The 20,676-nt window shown below is 43.4% G+C and overlaps 1 protein-coding gene across 2 annotated transcripts in view; it reads left to right on the top strand.

Annotated features, from left to right (window-relative positions):
• The window catches only part of STAM2 (signal transducing adaptor molecule 2), a 65,923-nt gene extending 45,833 nt beyond the window's left edge, over positions 1-20,090 (top strand). For both annotated transcript variants that reach the window (XM_088462013.1, XM_088462012.1), the window contains exons 9-14: positions 6,979-7,061; positions 9,030-9,117; positions 10,862-10,916; positions 14,215-14,368; positions 16,827-17,005; positions 17,133-20,090. In XM_088462013.1, the coding sequence (XP_088318139.1) occupies positions 6,979-7,061; positions 9,030-9,117; positions 10,862-10,916; positions 14,215-14,368; positions 16,827-17,005; positions 17,133-17,349 (776 nt within the window). In that variant the 3' untranslated portion in view covers positions 17,350-20,090. The remainder of the gene's footprint in view (positions 1-6,978; positions 7,062-9,029; positions 9,118-10,861; positions 10,917-14,214; positions 14,369-16,826; positions 17,006-17,132) is intronic.
• Positions 20,091-20,676: the final 586 nt, after the last annotated feature.

Genomic DNA, 20,676 nt, shown 5'->3' with positions numbered 1-20,676 from the left:
TGAGACTTGCTTAAAGTCTATTTACTCCCTCTCCGGGGCGGTGGCCCGACCGTCCATGGCCATTTCCTGGGTGGCCAAGGCCATTGAGGGGTGGGCCAATGCATTGGAAGATACCTTCCCGGACGACGCTCCGGATGTCCAGCGGGCGTTGTTGGGACAAATGAGGGACGCCGCTTCTTACATTGGAGAAGCTTCTTTAGATGCTAGTCTGCTGACCTTGCGGGTATCGGCTGCAGCGGTGTCTGCCCGCCGATCCTTATGGTTGCGGTCCTGGAGAGCGGACTCTGATTCAAAGAAAGGTCTGGAGGCCTTACCTTTCAATGGGGAATTACTATTTGGTCCGGACTTGGACAAAATAGTGGACACCCTGGCTAAATCCAAGTCGGCCTTCCTCCCTTCGGCGGCACTGCCTGCTAAGGTTCGGAGTTCGGCTTTTCGTTCCTTTCGGGTTCAGGGTAAGGCGAAAGGTCAGTCCTTCCCGAGACAGTCTGCGAGTAAGACGGCCTCTAAACCCAAGAAGCAAGCCTGGAGTGCTCGGCGCCCTTCTTCCAAGCAGGAAGATAAACCTGCGGCCTGATGGGACGGGCCTCCCTCTGGGGGACCTCAGAGTGGGAGGCCGACTTCTTCTATTTGCCCAGTGCTGGCACAATACCACCACGGATGCCTGGGTTCGAGAAGTGGTCTCCCAGGGGTACGCCCTGTCTTTTCGGCACAGACCACCCCACCAGTTTTTCTGCACAAGTCCTTCTCAGAACAAGACCAAGGCGTTACAGGTTCAGGAGGCTATAGAGTCCTTGCTGAAAGCAGGGGTCATTGTTCCCGTTCCTCTATCACAACGAGGGACGGGGTATTATTCGTCTCTGTTTCTGGTGCAGAAACCCAATGGTTCTCATCGCCCTATCCTCAACTTGAAGTCTCTGAACAAATTCCTCAGAGTTCCCAAGTTCAGGATGGAAACGTTACGTTCCATCATTCTGGCGATGGAACCGGGGGATTACATGGTGTCCCTGGACATCCAGGACGCCTACCTCCATGTTCCGATAGCATCTTCACATCAGCGGTATCTGAGGTTCGCTATCCTTCAACACCACTATCAGTTCCGGGCGCTACCCTTTGGTCTCTCCACGGCAGCGAGGGTGTTCACGAAGATTATGGCGGTCATGGCCGCACATCTTCGGAACCAGAATGTACGGCTGCTGCCGTACCTGGACGACCTCCTGTTGCTGGCGAGCTCCCCGGAGGTACTGCTTCAACATCTCCACCTGACGATCGCTTGCCTGCAAGCGCACGGGTGGTTGATAAATTGGAAAAAGTCCTCTCTGATTCCATCACAGCGGATGGTTCATTTGGGAGCCCTGCTGGATTCGCGTCAGCAAAGGATCTTCCTGACTCCAGAGAAGGTCGCCTCACTACAGCTGCGGATACGCAGTTGCCTGAGCCGTTGCCGCCTGTCGGTCCATTCGGCTATGAGAGTTCTGGGGTCCATGGTGTCGACATTCGACATGTTGGAATTTGCCCAGTTCCATTCCCGGCCCCTGCAGGGGCTGATTCTATCAGAATGGAACGGGTTACCTCACCGGATCCGCTCTCAGGTGCTGGTGTTGTCTCCGGACGTTCGGCTATCTTTGGCTTGGTGGCTTCAGACAGCTCATCTGGTCGAGGGGCGCCCATTTTGGATCCCGGACTGGGTCCTGCTCACGACGGATGCCAGTCTCCGGGGATGGGGGGCAGTGACCGGCTCTTTGTCGCTTCAGGGTCGTTGGTCAGCGGAAGAAGCACTTCTCCCCATCAACATCCTGGAACTGCGGGCAGTATACAAGGCCCTGCAGTCGTCCGGCCCCGCTCTTCACGGAAGGGCGGTACAGGTGCAGTCCGACAACGCCACCACGGTGGCGTATATCAATCACCAAGGCGGAACTCGCAGTCAGGCAGCGATGTCGGAGGTGTCTCGTATCCTGTCTTGGGCGGAGGGTCACATTCCAGCGATCTCGGCGGTCTTCATCCCCGGAGTCCTCAATTGGGAGGCGGACTTCCTCAGCCGTCACGACGTGCATCCCGGGGAATGGTCGCTTCACCCAGAGGTGTTTCAGCTACTCGTGGACAGGTGGGGACTGCCGGAGCTGGACTTGATGGCCTCCCGTCACAATCACAAGTTGCCCGTTTACGGGTCAAGGACAAGAGACGCAGGTGCAAGTCTGGTGGACGCGCTGTCGGTGACATGGACGTTTCACCTGGCGTATCTGTTTCCTCCGATATCCCTGCTTCCTCGGGTTCTGCGGAAATTCAAGCAGGACGGCGGCATGCTCGTGCTGGTAGCTCCGGCGTGGCCCAGACGTCCTTGGTACTCCGATCTGAGGAGCCTCTCCATCGACGCTCCGTACCTTCTTCCTCAACGTCGGGACCTGTTGTCTCAGGGGCCCTGCCTTTACCCGGATCTGGGTCGGCTGTCTTTGACGACGTGGCTCTTGAGACAGCCGTCTTGAGGTCTCGGGGCTTCTCCAGTTCGGTTATTGGTACGATGCTCAGGGCACGCAAGCCTGCTTCAGCACGGATTTATCACAGAGTGTGGCACACTTACTTTCAGTGGTGTGAGTCCAGACTTTATGATCCTCAGGTGTTCCGAGTTTCTAGGATCTTGGAATTTCTTCAGTCAGGATTGGATCTCGGCTTACGCCTTGCATCTCTGAAGGTTCATGTGTCCGCCTTGTCCGTGTGGTTTCAACGGCGGATTGCAATACTACCAGACGTTCACACCTTTTTCCAAGGTGTTCTCAGGATCCAGCCTCCCTTTGTGCCTCCTGTGGCTCCTTGGGACTTGGCGGTGGTGCTACGGGTCCTGCAGGGTCCTCCGTTTGAGCCTCTTGAGGCGGTGGAGCTCAAGTGGCTGACATTTAAGATGGTTTTTCTCCTGGCAATTGCTTCGGCCAGGAGGGTGTCTGAATTGGGGGCGCTTTCCTGTCGCCCTCCTTTCCTGATTTTTCACCAGGACAGAGCGGTGCTCCGCACTCGTCCTGAGTTTTTGCCCAAAGTGGTCTCGAAGTTCCATATTAATCAGGAACTTGTTGTGCCAGCTTTTCAGTCCCCTGATCTTTCAGCTGGTGAGACTTCCTTAGATGTGGTCCGGGCGCTTAGAATTTATGTAGACCGGACGGCTTCGGTTAGGAAGTCTGATTCCTTGTTTATCCTCTTTGGTTTTCACAAGAGGGGTTGGCCTGCCAACAAACAAACGTTAGCCCGTTGGCTTCGTTCCGTTATTTGTGAGGCTTATGCACAGGAGGGCTTACCTGTGCCAGCCTCTGTTAAGGCTCATTCCACTCGTTCTGTGGGTCCCTCTTGGGCTGCTAGACGTGGCGCTTCTGCTGTTCAGCTGTGTAAGGCGGCCACTTGGTCTTCAATTCAAACGTTTTTGAGGTTCTATGCGTTTGACACCTTTGCCTCTCAGGATGCATCCTTTGGGCGCCGGGTACTCCTTTCAGCACAGGAGCGTCCCCGCCCTTAGTTGTACTGCTTTGGGACATCCCCAAGGTCAACCCTGTGGACCCCCTATGGACCCTGAAGTAGAAAACAAGAGATATGGTAAGAACTTACCTTTGTTATCTCTGTTTCTACGAAGTCCATAGGGTCCACAGGGCGCCCGCCCTGACGCACCTGGCTTCAAATGGGCTGTGTGGCTGGTCACCGGTTTTCCGTCTCCTATTGCTGTGAGTATGGTTTCTTGTGTGTTCCAGTCTTCCTTCTCTCTGTTCCATATTCTCCTCCGGCCTAGGCTGCTTACCAACTGAGGTGCCTGTGGCTCGGGGGCGGGGTATAGAGGAGGACCCAAGTGCATCCTGGGAGCTAAAAGCTTAACTGTGTGGTGCCCATGGATCCTGTTCCAGCTATAACCCCAAGGTCAAGCCTGTGGACCCTATGGACTTCGTAGAAACAGAGATAACAAAGGTAAGTTCTTACCATATCTCTTGTTTTTGTTACCCAATGTCCTATACACATAGGTCACTTAATAATTTTGTGTCTAGGGCAGTTAACTCTCCACAGCTATTGGCAAGAGGCCCGACCACTGCTCTCTCGGCAAAGCTTTAATACTGTCACTTTTGTCACTAATAGTAGTGACGAAAATTTACACTGCCAAGATCCATCCCAGCAGTGTTACTGTGCAAGCACAACCCTAGGTCATGCATAAGCACAGCCAGGTCCAGTGGAGGCTGAAGAATTGGAATGGTTCCTACTTGGTTGTCCGGCCCCTCTTACTTTAGGAAGCAGCTTGGCTCAGCAGGCTAATACCATCTGAAGATGGCTGTAGTTTTGCAGAATAGAATGACTAAATCCCCATACTAGGGTATGGGGACGTCATTGCACATCAGGTGGTACTTTGAACGTAAATATGTAAAAAAACAAAACAACAAAAAAAAAAAAACATGACAAAACTACTGTTTCCGTATATTTAACTGATTTGTTCACATTGACTAATAGGCTCCTAAAGAATGTTCCCTACTCTGAGGGCTTATGTCATAGCAGTGTACCGTGCACAGATGTGCTCTAATTCCTGGCAACCAATCAGATTCAATCTCCTTTTGTTCTAGTATAATGATAAATAAATACTGCCCTATGATTTCACTGGGGACTTGCAGTATACTGTGTATTACATACTTGCGCTTAGTGCACTCAAGGAAAATTGGTGCTACAGTATGACCCGATTTCCATAAATACAAGTCAAAACTATGTTAGTTAAAACACTGTTGAAGATGAAATTCAAATGATTTAATTTTGTCATAAAATAAAGAAAACAGGATAATCTAGTAAATGAGATGCTGTCAGTGCTGAATGTAACATTAAAGATTGATGCTTTAAGTGTGATGTAAATGTATGTAGGTGGGTGAAGCATGAAAATGAAGACTAAAGGTGCCCATCTACTAGCCGATTACACTGTACGATTGCACAATTCCGATATCGTAATAGTGCAATCACTCAGTAATCGGCCGCAAATCGTGCAACCAACTGTCGGAAATGACCAGCGACGCGCGTTCCCACTGGTCGTTTCCGACATCATCGGCCGAACATGCAGGCCAATCTGCCGATAACGACAGATTGGCCATGTTCGGGGATGATTGATGTGCCTACACTGGACGATCAATCGTTCAGTGTAGACACTGCACCCCCTAGCGAAACGCCGGTACGATTACGATGTTGTAATCGTACCGTCTTTCCCTGATCTACTAGTGGATGGGCACCTTACGAAGTTTGATTTGGTGTTTTGTAAGCCCATACACTAGAACACATTTTTAAATTGAGCAAGCAAGTTTTATGTTTATTAAGCAAATAATAGAAATTGCATCCAGTTTTTTTTTAAATGTCAAAAATACATGAATCTGTAGCTCCAATCTGTAGTGGCAGTGCTGACAGATGGCAGCTGTATTATCTTTTTTATGCTTCCTGAGCAAAAAATGTTAATTGATATCTACTTAATGAGCTGCCTTTCTAAAGAGAGCAATTACAACTTGTGTAAGAGCTGTGTCTAAGCAGGTGGAGCCTCCTCCCCTTTCATCATCACCTTGGGTTAGGTTTCTGTATGTCCTGAGTGTTCCTGAAAGCACCACGTGGAGTACACTTGTTCCACAGTGTGTAATGGGTCCTTACTAAATGCTTTCATGCCATAAGAAGGTACAAATCAGTCAGCAGAAGTCTCTTTCCTAGTAATTCTCAGTGTTTTCATTTGCTAGGCTGCGGACTGAATCTGGGCATCAAAAGATGGTGTCGTGCAGCAACTGCTCCCGTCTGGACCCAACATTTTTATATGCTTAGTATAGGAAAGCGATAAGTGTCTTGTGGAACATTTTAAACCGTTTCTATACATATTTCACTGTATCACATACAAAGCTAACAGCACTGACACTACAACAAATGTAACTCATCCAAAAGCACATTTGTGTCGGGTAAAGTAGGCCCCGCCGCACCTGTTGTCTACAACAGAGCTTGAGGGAACATTGGGCACAATAGTCATGTGAATTGCTCAGACAGCGCTCTGTGTGACTATTACAGACACGTAGAGGGCACCACAGACAGAAGAACAAATTACCTGGTCATACATTTCTACCTACTAATTTGCTGATTAACACAGGTATTTCTTCTGTCTGAAAGGGTCAACCGGGTCGTCAACCCTGGTAAATTCCTGGGTCGAAGTCCCAGGATTTTTGACCCGGGTTGACCCTTTCAGACAGAAGGAATACCCGTGTTGATCATCAATTTACCGGGTTGAAATGTAAGACCCGGTAATTTTGGTTTTCTGTCTGAAAGGGGTATCAGTGAATCTTAAAAGTAATACTTGAAAGAAGCAGATGTATGCTCTGAAAGTAAGGAGGCTGTGAACCACCTTTCCTTAATCACTATGCAATCTGGGCACTTAGTTGATCTTTTGTGCTGGTAGTTTGTCCAAACAGCAGTAACTTGGTCACCAAAAATTACTGCACTCAATAGAGTCCTGATGATTCTGCAAACACATGAAATTGGCCCTGATTGTATAACCATGACCGATATAACATCACATATGGACAGACTTTTTTCAGGCATGACAATATATCTAGTGAGCCAGTGACAGCAGTCTGTGCGCTGTTGTGCAATCTTCAGCCAACTGCTCTCATTAAGCCTCACATGATCTGGTTGTTAAAGCTGGTCTCTGAATGAATGGGATCTACATCATTTGATCCACCACACGTTTCGCTTCACTTGAAAACCCATCCAGCAGTTCATTAGGCTCCGAACAGTGGAATTGTGAACAGCAGAAATCCCACACTACCATCATGATTTCAGCAGCATCTAATTAATTAGTATCTCATTCTATATAGTTTTGTATAAGATTTACATATATCTTGCAATGCATAGAAAATATTAAGTTCAATTAATGCCACCGACTGCTCCCTGGTGCTTTGCATTCGTTATACCGGCTATATTTTCTGTATTTGCTGAATGACATTTGTTTTGCAGTTGTTGAAAATCCTGCTGCTGCTTTCGAAGAAATTCCTGAAACTGCTGCAAAATCTGAACCCGAGCTAGTATATATAGATGAAGTAGGTTTTATTTCTTGTAACTACTGCCCTTACAGAAAGCTTTGGCTACCTTCACTTGTCTGGTGGTGCTCCTTATATAGGAAGCACAGCCAAAATTGTAAAACTGGTTGCTTTCATTATTAAAAAGGTTTTATTCTGTGATAGAATTGGCACTCGCCACTGCATATAATGATATACAGTGCGAGCCTGGAGCCTGGTCTCCGTTCTCAAATCCAAATGAGAAGTAAGCCTTTTATTCTTCATAGCGGATGAGTCTCCGCTTTTTAAGTTACCCAGCATACCCTTCCACAAGCTGTACCATTCATGTATAACCCCATACCACAGCAACTTCCCAGTATACAGACCTCACCATTAAATATTCAAATTAACTTGCAGAGCCATGAGCCTTCCTGGCTGTCCAACAGACCACTACTGATAATACATAAAATATGTAACTAGGAGGTAGAGTTAACTAAAATCCCTATCCTGATTTTTGGCAGTAGAGAAAGAACTTATAATGAGGAGCCAGAAATGTTAATGATTGTTCTCATGTATACAAAATAGCCACTGTTACTGTATTGGCTTATTCATACATTCTTTTACTGTTTATGGTTTACTGTCATGCTTAAGCTTACCTAAGCAGATTATTTTATTTTTCCTTGAAGACCACACACAATTGCTCTATGTATGCTACTGGATAATATGCTAATCGGAGCTGATCTCTATAGCATTCAAGGGCACCAATAAATAAACTCTTCCTAGAAGATCTAAAGACTTTAGTGAAAACGACAGACAGATAGAAAGCAGTGTTTTTACAACCACAGGAGGGCATATACCCACCAATACAAATTTAACAGACTGCTGTTTCCTCTGTGCGCTCATGGGCTCATTACAGGTGGCTGTTTGGTGCCTTACTGTACATTGATTGGTACTCAAGCGCTTGGATTGATTTATTACAGATCTATATGATTGAGCAGTGTAAAGGTCTTTATAGGCTCTACAGAACTATAAAGGGCAAATGAGTTGCATTTGTTAAACTGTGTGTCTGCAGAGCCATAGAGTTTCTCCTCCATACTAAATCTTTCCCATGATGGCCCTAACTGTGTGGAGTTTGTATATTCTCCCTGTGCTTCCATGGGTTTCCTCCGGGTACTCCAGTTTCCTACCACACTCCAAAAAATGTAAAGCGCTGCGGAATGTGTGTGCGCTATATAAATAACTGGTAATAAATAAAATAATGAATAATTATGATGCTTCTACCATGTCCAGCCCTTGGGTCTGATTAAGCAGCGATTGCAAATGCAACTACATACGCAGATCCAGCGATTGTTAGCCATAGTGCATACGTATAAGCCGCACTGCAATCACGCACAGAGGAATCCATTGCAGAGTGATGACAGGCTGTGAGCGTTTGGGGTGGTGAGGGGGGATGGTCGGAGAAGCGCAGGAGTGCCTGTCCGTTTGAATGCCGTTGCATGGGCGTGTATGAATTAGCCACTGTGATTGCATACGCAGCATGAGTACTCACTTGCAGTCTCGTCGCTGGTCAAACCTGTAAATGTGCGTGACGGGCCGATGTACGTTGATGGCACCGATGGAAACGCAGGAGTGTGAGGCACAGCAGTGGGCATCTCTATGCTGGCTGAGCTGTGGCGGTCATTAGCATATTTTCACAGCTGTGTTCCGTGCAAAATTGCAGCTGTGTACGCAATTGAGATCCGCTACCTGTGCTGCTTTTTTTATATATATAAAAATTTGCGTTCCTGATGCCTACCCTTGGGTCATGAACCATTGTACCTAGCAGGCTCTAGTGATTAGTGCCCAGCAATCCTCCCCCCCCCCCCCCCCCCCAAAAAAAGAGCCTTCACAGTGCAACTCGATAAATGCCGTGTTCGTGCTACAATTGGAAGTATGACAGCATGGTCATTCACTTGTATACGACCTCCTTTATGTCTCCTTATCAACATGTTCATACCAACTCTTTTATAGGACAAGATGGATCAGGCGTTGCATTTCCTTCAGAACATAGATCCCACAGATCCCAAACCAGATCCCGTCACTCTCCTTGACTTGGAAGGTATTACATTACACTTATAGTTACTTAGTGTTCTAGTATAAAATAGGATTGTGGTGGTGCTTATTGTTAAATCCCCTTTGTTTTTTTTCAATTCCATGGGGCACCCTGTAAACACTGGGCGAGAGTGAGGAGCATGTTCTGGTACTTTAGCTTAGGCTCCTTTCCCTCAGTACCCAGATTGGCTGCAGCTCAATTCAGTTTTTTTGGGTTTTATTATTTTACTATCAAAAACCAAATAAAAAGAATCCGAGTATTAGAGGAAGAGGAGATGGGCATCTTTCCTGACCAATGCTGATCACGGCTTATAACAACCAGAAACCGTATTTTCTCCTTTATCGCTGGGGAACACACAGGACGTCCCAAATAATGACATCACTAGAAAGAATACAACCAATAGTACCTCATAAAGGTGTTCATGGAAGACCATGTAGCCACTCTGCACACTTGCCCGTGAAGCAGCTACTGACCTAGTGAAATGAGCAGTTTCCATGGAATTGGTTTGCCTGCACCAATATAAGGCTGAGTAATTACAGCTGCTATCCATAGAGCCAGAGTCTGCTTAGTGGCTGATCAGCCCCTCTTATGAGAGTCACACAGGATGAAGAGACAGTCTTACAGACCCGATGGCAGAAAAAAAATCTTCATCGCCTTCATCGTGGCCTAGACTACACTTGTCAATAACCTCTTGGTCTTTATTATCAATCACCACACTGTGAAAGCCAGACGAGGTAAAATTAAATTATGGAAAGGACCTTGGCTTAACAAGTCTTACTGCTGAGGAAGATGCCATGAAGGAGCTTCTAGCATGCTCAGCAGAGATGAGCACCAGCAGTTCCTGGGCCAGTCTGGGGCCATTGCATATACATGTGCTCCCTCGCTTTACCTTTTTTGACCACTCTCATTTTCATGGCCATAGAGGGAACAGGTAAGTGAGAGGGTAACACCAGAGACACCATTGTGTCGACCAACATCATTTCTGGATACCTGGTTTTGGAACAGTAGTTCTTTACTTTGAAGTTCATCCTGGACATTCAACTGGCCCCATCTACTCACCAGCTGCTGGAAAACGTTTGGATGGAGAGACCACTCCCCGAGATGCAAGTCCTGCCTGCTGAGGGAATCGGCCCTCCCAATTGTCTGCTCCTGGAATGAACACTGCAGCGAGAGCGTGAATATTATTTTCTGCCAAGTGCATAATCTGATTTGTCTCCCTCATGGCCTGTTACACCCTGGTGATTCAGATATGCCATGGCGGTGGCATTGTCCAGCTGAACCTTTACCACATGAGCCCCACTGAGAGCAATTTCTAAATAACCATCTAGAACCAGATGAATCAATGGGTTTGCACTGGTCTACCCTGAAAAATGAGAGAGATATGGAAAGCCATATGTGTATTGCAGTTAGAAGTACCTTCTAAAGCAGATGAATAAATAAGATGGCATACTTCAAAATAAATGATGACTGATTGCAATAATAGAAATTGTTATTCAACAATGGGGAGAATTACCAGGTAAAATTGCAGGAGGGTGGAGTAGTAGCATGCTTGAGGTTACAGAGTAGGTCAAAGTCCAGTTCAAACTCCAGTTACAAATCTTTATCCTTTAAATGACATTCAGAAGTGTAAGGGACAGTTTTGCACAGACCCCTAGACAATCATTGTAAGGCATGATGAAACATATTGTGCATATCACACCAGTGAAAGAGAACTCTGAATACACTCCTCCAACTTGTGTATTTTTTGCAGATGTCTGCCAACAAATGGGTCCGATGATCGATGAGAAGTTAGAGGAGATTGACCGGTAAGTCCTGAAACCGTGAAACTACTCGCTAATTGTTTATTTGGGTATATATTTTATTACATAGTATTATACTTTATTATATGTTATCAATCTGCTTTGATGCAAGGGAGTTTTTTGTCTAGTTGGCTGTATTCTGTCACTGGTGCTGATTCTTTGCTTCCTTTTTATGCTTCATCTAGTTGTATTTTGTATAGATAATAAAAAAAATAACAGCAGCATTGCTTATTTAGTGCCAATAGAGCAAAATAGTCAATACGTCAATGTACACTATACAGTGAATGATGACTCTTCAAATTGTAGTCTACATTGTCCATTGATTATTTTGACAGTTTTATTTAGTATTTTCTGGTTTCATTATTACACAGCATGGATGTGTTGAGGTAGAGTATACCTCTCACATACACATAGAATAATAATAATTTTATTTATATAACACTTTTCTCCAATAGCTTTCAAGGTGCTTTACAGAAATAAATTGCATAATGTAGATGTTCAAATTTGCAGAAAATACAGAAACCGTGAACATAGGGCCTGATTCAGCAAGGATCGCAACTGCGATTACGTACGTAAATGGCCGATTGTTGCGTTCTGCACAAATGCGAACTAGCCATTGCGATCGCAGTAACTACGCAGACCCATAGCAGAGTGATTGACAGGAAATGGCATTTGGGGAGGTGACGGGGGGGAATTGCCGAAACGCAGGCGTGCCAGTGAGTTTGAACGCCATTGCAGTGGCTTGCATAAAGTAGGCATTGCGATGCCATACGCAACTTAAGTACTCACTGCGTGCAATGAGGTTTACAGTTTCTGAGTAAGGTCAGAGCTTGTGCAAGTGTATGTGAGGCTGTGATTGTACTCCATGTTACCGATAGTTTTGCAGTCTTTCTAAGTATTACGGATGTGTGTAAGGTCAGGTGGGCGTCCTTATGTTGTGCTGCGACGGCATAGCGAACGCAGTGGATTAGCATATCTTTGCAGTGAGACTGCGTGTGTAATCGCTATTGCATTCGCATTTGCGACCCGTACTCAATCAGGATCATAATGCAGAGCTGAGGCAAACATTTTGGGTATACATCAGTTTCAAGGATAACTGATGTTACCCATGAAGGTATCAGACGAGGCAGCTATCTTTGGGCGCATTACGTAGGCTACTCTGAGCAAAATATGTAGATATCTGAAAGAGATGACATGTACTTATATATAATAAAACAAGACACATGGGGGCTTATTCATCATCGAAGGCCGTATGGCCTCCGTTGATGAAGTTTTGAACTCGCAGCGGGGGAAGCCCGACACCGGAGCAATTCATCATTGCTCCGGTGAGGGGACAACTGCTCCGAAAGGCAGTAGCTGCCTTAACTTACCTGATCCCCGTCATCCCAGCAATGCATGCGTGACCAGGGCGCATGCGCAAAGCCACCGGTAGGGACTGAGGAGGAGGCGGCGGAGGGATCTGAAGATGGTGCTTGTTATTGGCAGCAAACACCGAAAACTTTCAGTTTTCGGAGTTTGCTGAATATTGGGGGGATCCTATCGGACCCCTAATGATGAATGGCCCTGTAACTTAAAAATGTGGAAACTAGCGTTTCCGCATGGTAACCGGGCCATTTATCGGTTGATGAATAGGCCCCATGATCCTTACAAAATCATCAAATCCTTGCATTTTTTATCCTACCCGCAAGAGTATACTGTAGGAGAGGCAGCCATTTTGGGCACACTACATAGGTTACAATGTGCGAAATAAGCAATATATGGAAATGAGACGTTGAAGGGTAAAAGTTATCCACTATCATTCCATGTGCTGCAGAGCAAATTGTGAAAAAATAAATAAAAATAAAACAGGGAAGCAAGCAACTTTGGTGTATTACAGTGGTCTCTGTAGTGGGGCTGGGGGCCTGGATAATATAAATGCTTTTATGGTGAGGAGGCCAAGATAATGGGTACCGTAGGGTGAAGTTGGAAAGGTTATTGGGTAAATAATATTGTAAAGAAGGTGAATAGAGAGGGATGGGAGAATAGGGTGAAGGGTGCGTGTGTGAGTGTGTGTGTGTGTGTATATATATATATATATATGTGTGTGTGTGTATATATATATATATATATATATATATATAGTGTGTGTGTGTAATATATAGATATATATATACATATAAATATATATATATATATATATACACACACACTATATATGTATGTATTAGTGTATATATATATATATTTATATTAGTGTATATATATTAGTGTACGTGTGTATGTATGTAATATATATATGTGTGTGTGTATATATATTAGTGTATGTGTGTATGTATATAATATATGTGTGTGTGTGTATATATATATTAGTGTATGTATATAATATATATATATTAGTGTATGTGTGTGTGTGTGTGTATATATATATATATATATATATATATATTAGTGTATGTATATAATATATATATGTGTGTGTGTATATATATATATATATAAAATTATATTTTAGAATGCACAAGTGCGCAGCATATCCACTTAAGAGCATAACAATAAATACAAATAAAGTCCAGTATCAACAAATAATGGCGCTGTACGTGCTGCCGTCCTCTTATTAGCCTCACCACAGGCCAAATAGTATCAATTATGAAACGAAAAGAAGACAAGGCGCATCCACGTGAGTAGAAAATAACAATCACTTTTACTAAGTGTAATAAGCTCACGTACATCAAAGTAAACAGCAGCCGGCTCACACTCAGCCCTCCGGGGCTTCCGGATAGCACCCAAGGTGATGGATATCCACGTTATACAAAGTGGCAATCCCGTCGGGCTCCTTGGGACTCAGCTTGTGACAACACCACATCCAACGTCAGACACCGAATCACGCCCAACTAGTTTCGTTAGCCAAGGATAGATAGATAGATATATCGATATAGATATATATAGATATATATAGAGAGACATACCTCAAAATAACTAAGGACTGATTGCAATAATAATAATAATAGAAATTGTTATGCAACAATGGGTAGAATTACCAGGTAAAATTGCAGGAGGGTGGAGTAGTAGCATGCTACTACTTGAGGTTACAGAGTAAGTCAAAGTCCAGTTCAAACTCCAGTTTCAAATCCATTTCCATTCCCTCCCTGTAATTTTAATGTGTAGGGGACAGGTATGATTAAGGGCAGCGTCAGTATATTCTGACTTAATTTTAGACACACTTTTTATTTTCCCCATGTTTAGTTAATTACACTGCACGTTTGTTTAAATTCAGATTGTATTTTTAGGTCTAAGTAATTCAGTAATTCTTTTGATTTCTAACCAGGAAACATTCTGAACTGTCTGAATTGAATGTGAAGGTCCTGGAGGCGTTAGAATTGTACAACAAACTAGCGAATGAAGCTCCAATGTATGCGGTGTACAGCAAGCCCCCTCCACAGACACACTACACCCCACCTTCTCTTGGGGTCTCCATGCAGGTAGCAGCTTCTTCCATATTAATTGTCTAGTTCTGTTTCATTTTAACTAACATTCTGCCGTCTGTTCATTAGGTTTAGGGCTCCTGGGGGGGACTTAGGGTTAGGCTAGGGGGAGGGGGTGTTAGGCACCCCCGGGGGACTTGGGTTTAGGCAGCGGGGAAGGGGGGGTTAGGTTTAGGCACTTTGAGGGGGGGTTAGGGTTAGGCTCAGGAGGGGAGGTTAGGGTTAGGCACCCTAAAGGAGGGTTAGGGGGTAGAATTAGATTAGTTTATACTTACCTTTAGGACGGTCAGGATTTCCTCCTTTGTCGGGCAGCCGCTGTCGGCCGGCGGTAATACATATCACACCCATTGTGGGCTATTCAAACTTGTGTGGTTTCAATTGGATCCCCTGCACCAAGGCTGGGGCTGATACAAATGCAGATAATAGTGATGACAGCTATTCTCCTAAGTGGGGGGAGGGGTGGTCCGAATGCTGGAAGTGCCTGGGAAGTTGGGGGGCCTGGCTACCTCCTTGCCCATAAAAAAAAAATGTCTGACGGCAATAATTTTAACAATTCTTTTTAGAATGTTTTAGAATTATTGATCTTTCATCACACTATGTTTTCTGGGCTGCTAGTCAAAAAAAAGTTGAGAAGCCACAAAAACATTTAGTGACGTGCAGCTTCCAGTGGCGGAATACAGTGTTTTCCTGCCGCACATAACTGCTTCAGCTGTCGGAGCTCTGCATGAGGTCCTCTCAGAGCTGAAAAGCACATTTGTGACCGGGAAAATGTTTCCCATGGATAGACTGATGTTGTGATCACTTCTGAGTTCCTTTTGTGGAACAGTGCATTTGATACCAGTCTTGGTGAATTAACTGGATTGGAAATAGTCAAAGATCTACGTTCTATGAATTCAGGAGTTGGCTGTAACTACCATACAAGCACAATGAAAGCTGCAGTCTTATATCAGGTAACCGAGCCTTTGGCTCGCCATATTTACAAGCCTCAAATTGAGCATCACTAAAAGATTCACGTTCCTCTATTTGCATGTAGGAGAGAATATATATTTATATGGAAACATCAAATCCTCTTCTCTCACTCAGGAACGTTTCTGTACGTCTCAGAATAGTTGACCCGTGTAAGTCAGAAGCTTTCTGAATAATGAAGCGCAGCTTGAAGCACAGTTTAGAGTGGGAGCGGCAGTAAAATGTATTCTGATCTTTTCCTATAGCTGTCTCTGGGAAGCCTCCGCTTTGATCTTCTTTTTAGCCACTTGTTATACTGACCCTTGACACGGACTTCTGCAGAATGGCTTGTTAACAAGGGAGCCTTTGTGGAAGAGCTTGGAATCCGATGACCTATACAACACCTCCTGCCACATTACAGTTCTACATTGCTCCATCATATCTTGTCATGATTTAAGTCACCTGGTCGTAATCCACTCTGTTTTACTATCTTCTGACTCTTCTGTTTGTACAATGTAATGTACTCTACCCAGCTCCATATACCCATGCAAATATACACAATGCTGTTTCTAAGCTCCTGTACTGGTCATATTAGAGGGTTAAACAGCCACTGTGAAGCTGACATGTAGATATTTTCCAGACAGCATGGGAAATGTAGCAGTTTTCTGTGGAGCTGCTGATCAAAATTATACTACTTTAATAAGTAGGTGACTTATGTAATTGACTGTGATAAAAAAAAGACCATTGTTCTTTTTGGTCTTTTTAAGCAAAACCTGCTAATTTTAAACATTGCTCACCTCCAAGTGATTTTCAGCTTTGTCCAACACCCCCCAGCCCCCCCCCCACCGGCCTCATGTTCACTTTGGTGGTGGTTCCCATGGACTCACTCTTAATATGCTTTATGTTGCTTACATAGAGGACAATACTGCATCCCAAGTAGATAGCCAGCAACCAGGATCTTTGTTTCATTAATGTTACAAAATGGCCAATTCTGACAAGATCCGTTCAGCTTTGGATTATGATCAGTAACAGTCCTGGTCATATTGGAGCCTTACAAGCTGTTATAGTGAGTCCGTTTCCTGGTTGGGGCAGCCATGATGCAGAACGTGTGTTCATCTTCAAACTCCATTCATTGTCAGCTTCTCTGCAGTTATCCACTCTGTCCTGGTAATATTGGACTGGGTTGGGTTAAGGTGATGGCAGCTTGGGAACGCAGTCACAGTCCAATACTATTTAATGCTGCTGCAATGCAAGTAATGTACAATGGTACATAAAATGTTACATGCCATCACTGGCACTGCAGGATATTCTTCACCCACTAGGACTGTAATGTGATCAGACAGAAGCCTTTCCCTGGGATTCACAGGCATGGACTTTCTTGGGCTTTTATTAGCTTTATTACAGATATTATATTAAGATGGAGTTACAATAAATGCAATTTTCCTTATTCATTTGTGTAGGTTAAGACAGGTGGTGTTTGCACTAATTCAACACAATGTTCTCTTTCTAGGGCTATCCTGGGCATCCTCAGGGTGGTAGCTATATGGTACACGGAATGCCCCAGGTACATCCGCAAATACTTTCTCCAGGTTACACCATGAATCCTGATCATATTGGTGCATTGAGATCTCTACCACCAAACATCAACTCCACAGTAACCACCCAAGCGGCGCACACTCCATATCTGAGGTAATGTTTTCATTGCCTGCACTTTTTGTTTCTTTTTTGTTATTTCTAGCTATTTATACAATTTTTTTATTTTTATTTTTTTTTTGATTTTGCTGTTTCATTGTTTGTTTTCTTTTTTTTTTTCCAGCACTGGGCATGACGCAGGCTCAAATCCTCAGTATTTAAATCAAACCACTGCCCCAGGAGCCCAAAGTTACGGTCAACCAATGGGAATGTCAGCAGATATGTCAGCATATCAAAATGCAACGTCCTCTTTGCCTCCGGGGTCCAACTACACAATGGCCGGCCCCTTACACTCAATTCCTGCACAGCCCCCAACTTACTACCAGCAGCCTCTCCTCTGAGACTTAAAAACCCTCATAGACCTCTGCAAAGTTATCCTTGTGTCAGCTCACCAGTTTCTTAAGTCATATCTCCAACATTATGGTTGTAGACACAACAGGACAGTGTATTCTTGTGTAACGCGGACCATGAGCGAGTATGAGATTCCAACAATACAAATGGTGTGCGATGCCCTCCCTGATGGGTTTTATCTCCAGTTATAAACACTTCCTGTGACTTAGTTGATAAAACGCTGCCTCTTTATTGAACAGCTCCAGATGCACAAAGTTTTAAGTAGTAATTAACAGTAGATTTTTGCCAACTGGTTCGATTAAGAAGATTTAAAAATAGCAAAGCTTTTAAATACCACATTATACGGCTGAAAGGCTCTAATAGGTAACAGATTTCATTGTCTGTATCCTGTGTCCTAAGACAGTGCTAATGTATACTCCATGCTGTCTTTCTTGGGTGGTATTATGGAAAATATACTTCATTTACACAATTAAAAAGGATCTAAAACAATATTCTGTTTAAATTCGTATTCCCAAATTGCTAAAAAGATGGTTTGTAAAGCATATTATAGTTTTTTTTTTCTTATTTTGTTTTGCAGCACAATGGTAGAAAGACTACTTTTTTGTAGAATTAAGGTCATAATTGATTTTGGAGTGTAAAATAGTTTAGACAGCTCTGAAGACAGGGTTGTTGTCGGTCATAAAACATTGGAAGTTTATATTGTTTAGCTGAATGATAGTTTTACATGCAATGCCAAGGGCGGTTGGTCCAAAATATTGTTGGAATCTCTAGCAATTAGGATGCTGCACACTACGGATTAACCTTATTTTAAAATATAAATATTTTTATTTTGTGTTTTTTTTGTTTTTTTTTCTTTTTTCTTTTTTTCTTTCAACAGCACCTTACCTATTATAATTTCACTAGGCCAGGAGATGCTCGTTTGCTTGTTTGTTTTGCAAAGGGCACACCAAAAAATTCTTTCCAATATCTATTTTGTAGCCTAGAAATAGTATAAGTCTCAGAACATGCTAATATCAGAGTAGTTTCATGCGAGATACGTGACAGCAGGTACTGCGGTGAGCAAGGGCTTCTCGTTTCCCTCCAGGTGTACTTGTGAAGCCGACAAGAAGGCATGATATGGGGAGGGGGGGAGCATGAGGTCTTGTGATGTCATTGTATGGTTAAACTGCAGCTCATTTGCCCACCAGTCAAAAACTTTCACTGATGCAAAAACAATTTGGATGCTACATGGAAGCATTATTTATATACAGGCTCCATGTCTTGGTTTTTTAAAAGGGTGGAGGGGGGAGGTCATATTTTTTTTTTTTTATGTATTTGTATGCTCTGTCTCCTCAGTATCGGTGCTTACTCCAGACTTTCTCGTGGTTGCTGGGACTCGCTGAATTACTGGGAGAAATGAAAAATGTGTTGTGTTTATTGCTGTAAAGCGTCTGGGTATGACATTTGTGATTTGTACTTTCTTTTCTAACGAAGCGGATAAATGTGCCAGGCTGTGGTGACCGATGCACGTATAATGGCACCTTTAATAAAGAAAAATATTTTAAATGAATGTTCTTAAAGTGCATACGTTGCCTATACATAGACTAAAGCCATTTCATGAGCCGAATTTAAAATAAGGGTGCAACCAATTGATTTGCTGGTGACCCTTGTACATCACTGAGTAACTGAGTAGAGGCAGCCATATGAGATGAAACTACGACTTGTTAAATCACTCGGAAGCTGTGGTATGACTGAAGCATGTTGTCCCACTGGCTCCTGGAGATGGGGAAGACTGTACAAATGTAATTTCAGCTTAGTAAGTAGCTTCCTTTACTGCCTAGGCAACAGGTACACTTGAAAAAGTAATGAAACCTTTTAAGGTGAAGGGTTTATACTACTTACTTACGTTCCCTTTGTGTACAGACCGTCTCATCTGAGCGGTGAGAAGCACGCCCTCCACTTTCTGTGAATACGTGTGGTCATTTTTACTGCTCAAGTGAGGATAGTGGACTATATAATGGTAGTTTATATTCATCTAACGACCTCTCTTTACGTTTAATGTCACCCTAATTTTACCAGGCTGTAGGGTAACTTTTACAGCATTTTTCTTTCACATTATATTGTCCCGTTCCATTCTTTATTTTCCCAATTTGTTACTGTCCGGTCTAAATGTAAGTTTTTAAGAGGAATTACATTTCTAGATTTGTGCTGGCGTGTGTTGTGTTCTGACTAAAATAAATGCTTGAGAGTGAATTGATCTAGATTTAATGCATTTAGCTACAGATATAGTTTGACATATAAAATGTATAAATAGTGTATATAGACCAAAGTGGTTAACGTGTACTTACAGCTGCTGTAGCATTATTCTGTGTCGGGGGATTTTGGCACCGGGTATTCAGCAGCAGCTAAAAAGACACTTGTTCTCCGAATCTTATATAGACAGTTGTCTATGTTAAATTTTATATATACGGCTATGTAACCATTTCTCTTTGGGAGAGGGGTGCTTAAATTTGTATATATGGCAGCACTGTTATGTCTCTTTTGGGTAGGAGTTGGAAGGTAATGTCTAACTTGTAATCTGATTACGTAATTTGACAGATACTATGTAGATAGTGTAATAATTATTTTATCCTTTGCTGCTGCATTAAGTAGGGGTTAATTTGGATTAATGGGGCGTGCTTACTTTCTCTTCCTTGCAGAATACTAAATTGTAATATTTATTTTCACGATTGTTTCCAATTAAAAAAAATTGCTGCCAAAAAGCTTTGTTGTGTTTCTTTTATCTTTTTATATTTTTCTTGATCAAACATAGAAATGGTCTTTTTCCGTAGAATTCTTCACTTATTAGTTTGGACAATGCAGAGGTGACAGATTTTGGTTTTGGAGGAAACGTGGATTTACTATTTCAGATAAGGCTGTTTGTTGTAGATGTAGCATTTTGGGGAGTGGATTGACCACTTTGAAAATGATCTGATTAGCACTGTTGAAAACTCTTTTGAATTTCACACTTAAATATTATTATTGTTAATTTGTAAGGCAACCCAGTGCTCCGCAGCAGTGAACAATGAAAACAGCACATACATAAAACGGACATACACCGTACACAGAATAACTGCAGATGTGGAAACAAAGAGAAAAACGTTCTCTACTCGTTACAGACCTTATACTCTAATGGAAAATGGTCAGATCTGAGACAAGAGGAGCGAGTATGGATTGTATGTCTGAGTATGGAAAGTAATAAGGGTTTACAAGTGACTGGAGTACAGATTGGGATTAGGGTAGTATCTTGTAAAGAGGAGGGTTCTTAGAGAATGCTTAAACGTTTTACAACTGGGGAG

This window comes from Taudactylus pleione, unplaced genomic scaffold (genome assembly GCF_031769625.1).
Source record: "Taudactylus pleione unplaced genomic scaffold, aTauple2 ptg001137l, whole genome shotgun sequence".
In the NCBI taxonomy this organism is placed as follows: domain Eukaryota; kingdom Metazoa; phylum Chordata; class Amphibia; order Anura; family Myobatrachidae; genus Taudactylus; species Taudactylus pleione.
This window is presented reverse-complemented; position numbering and strand designations above follow the sequence as displayed.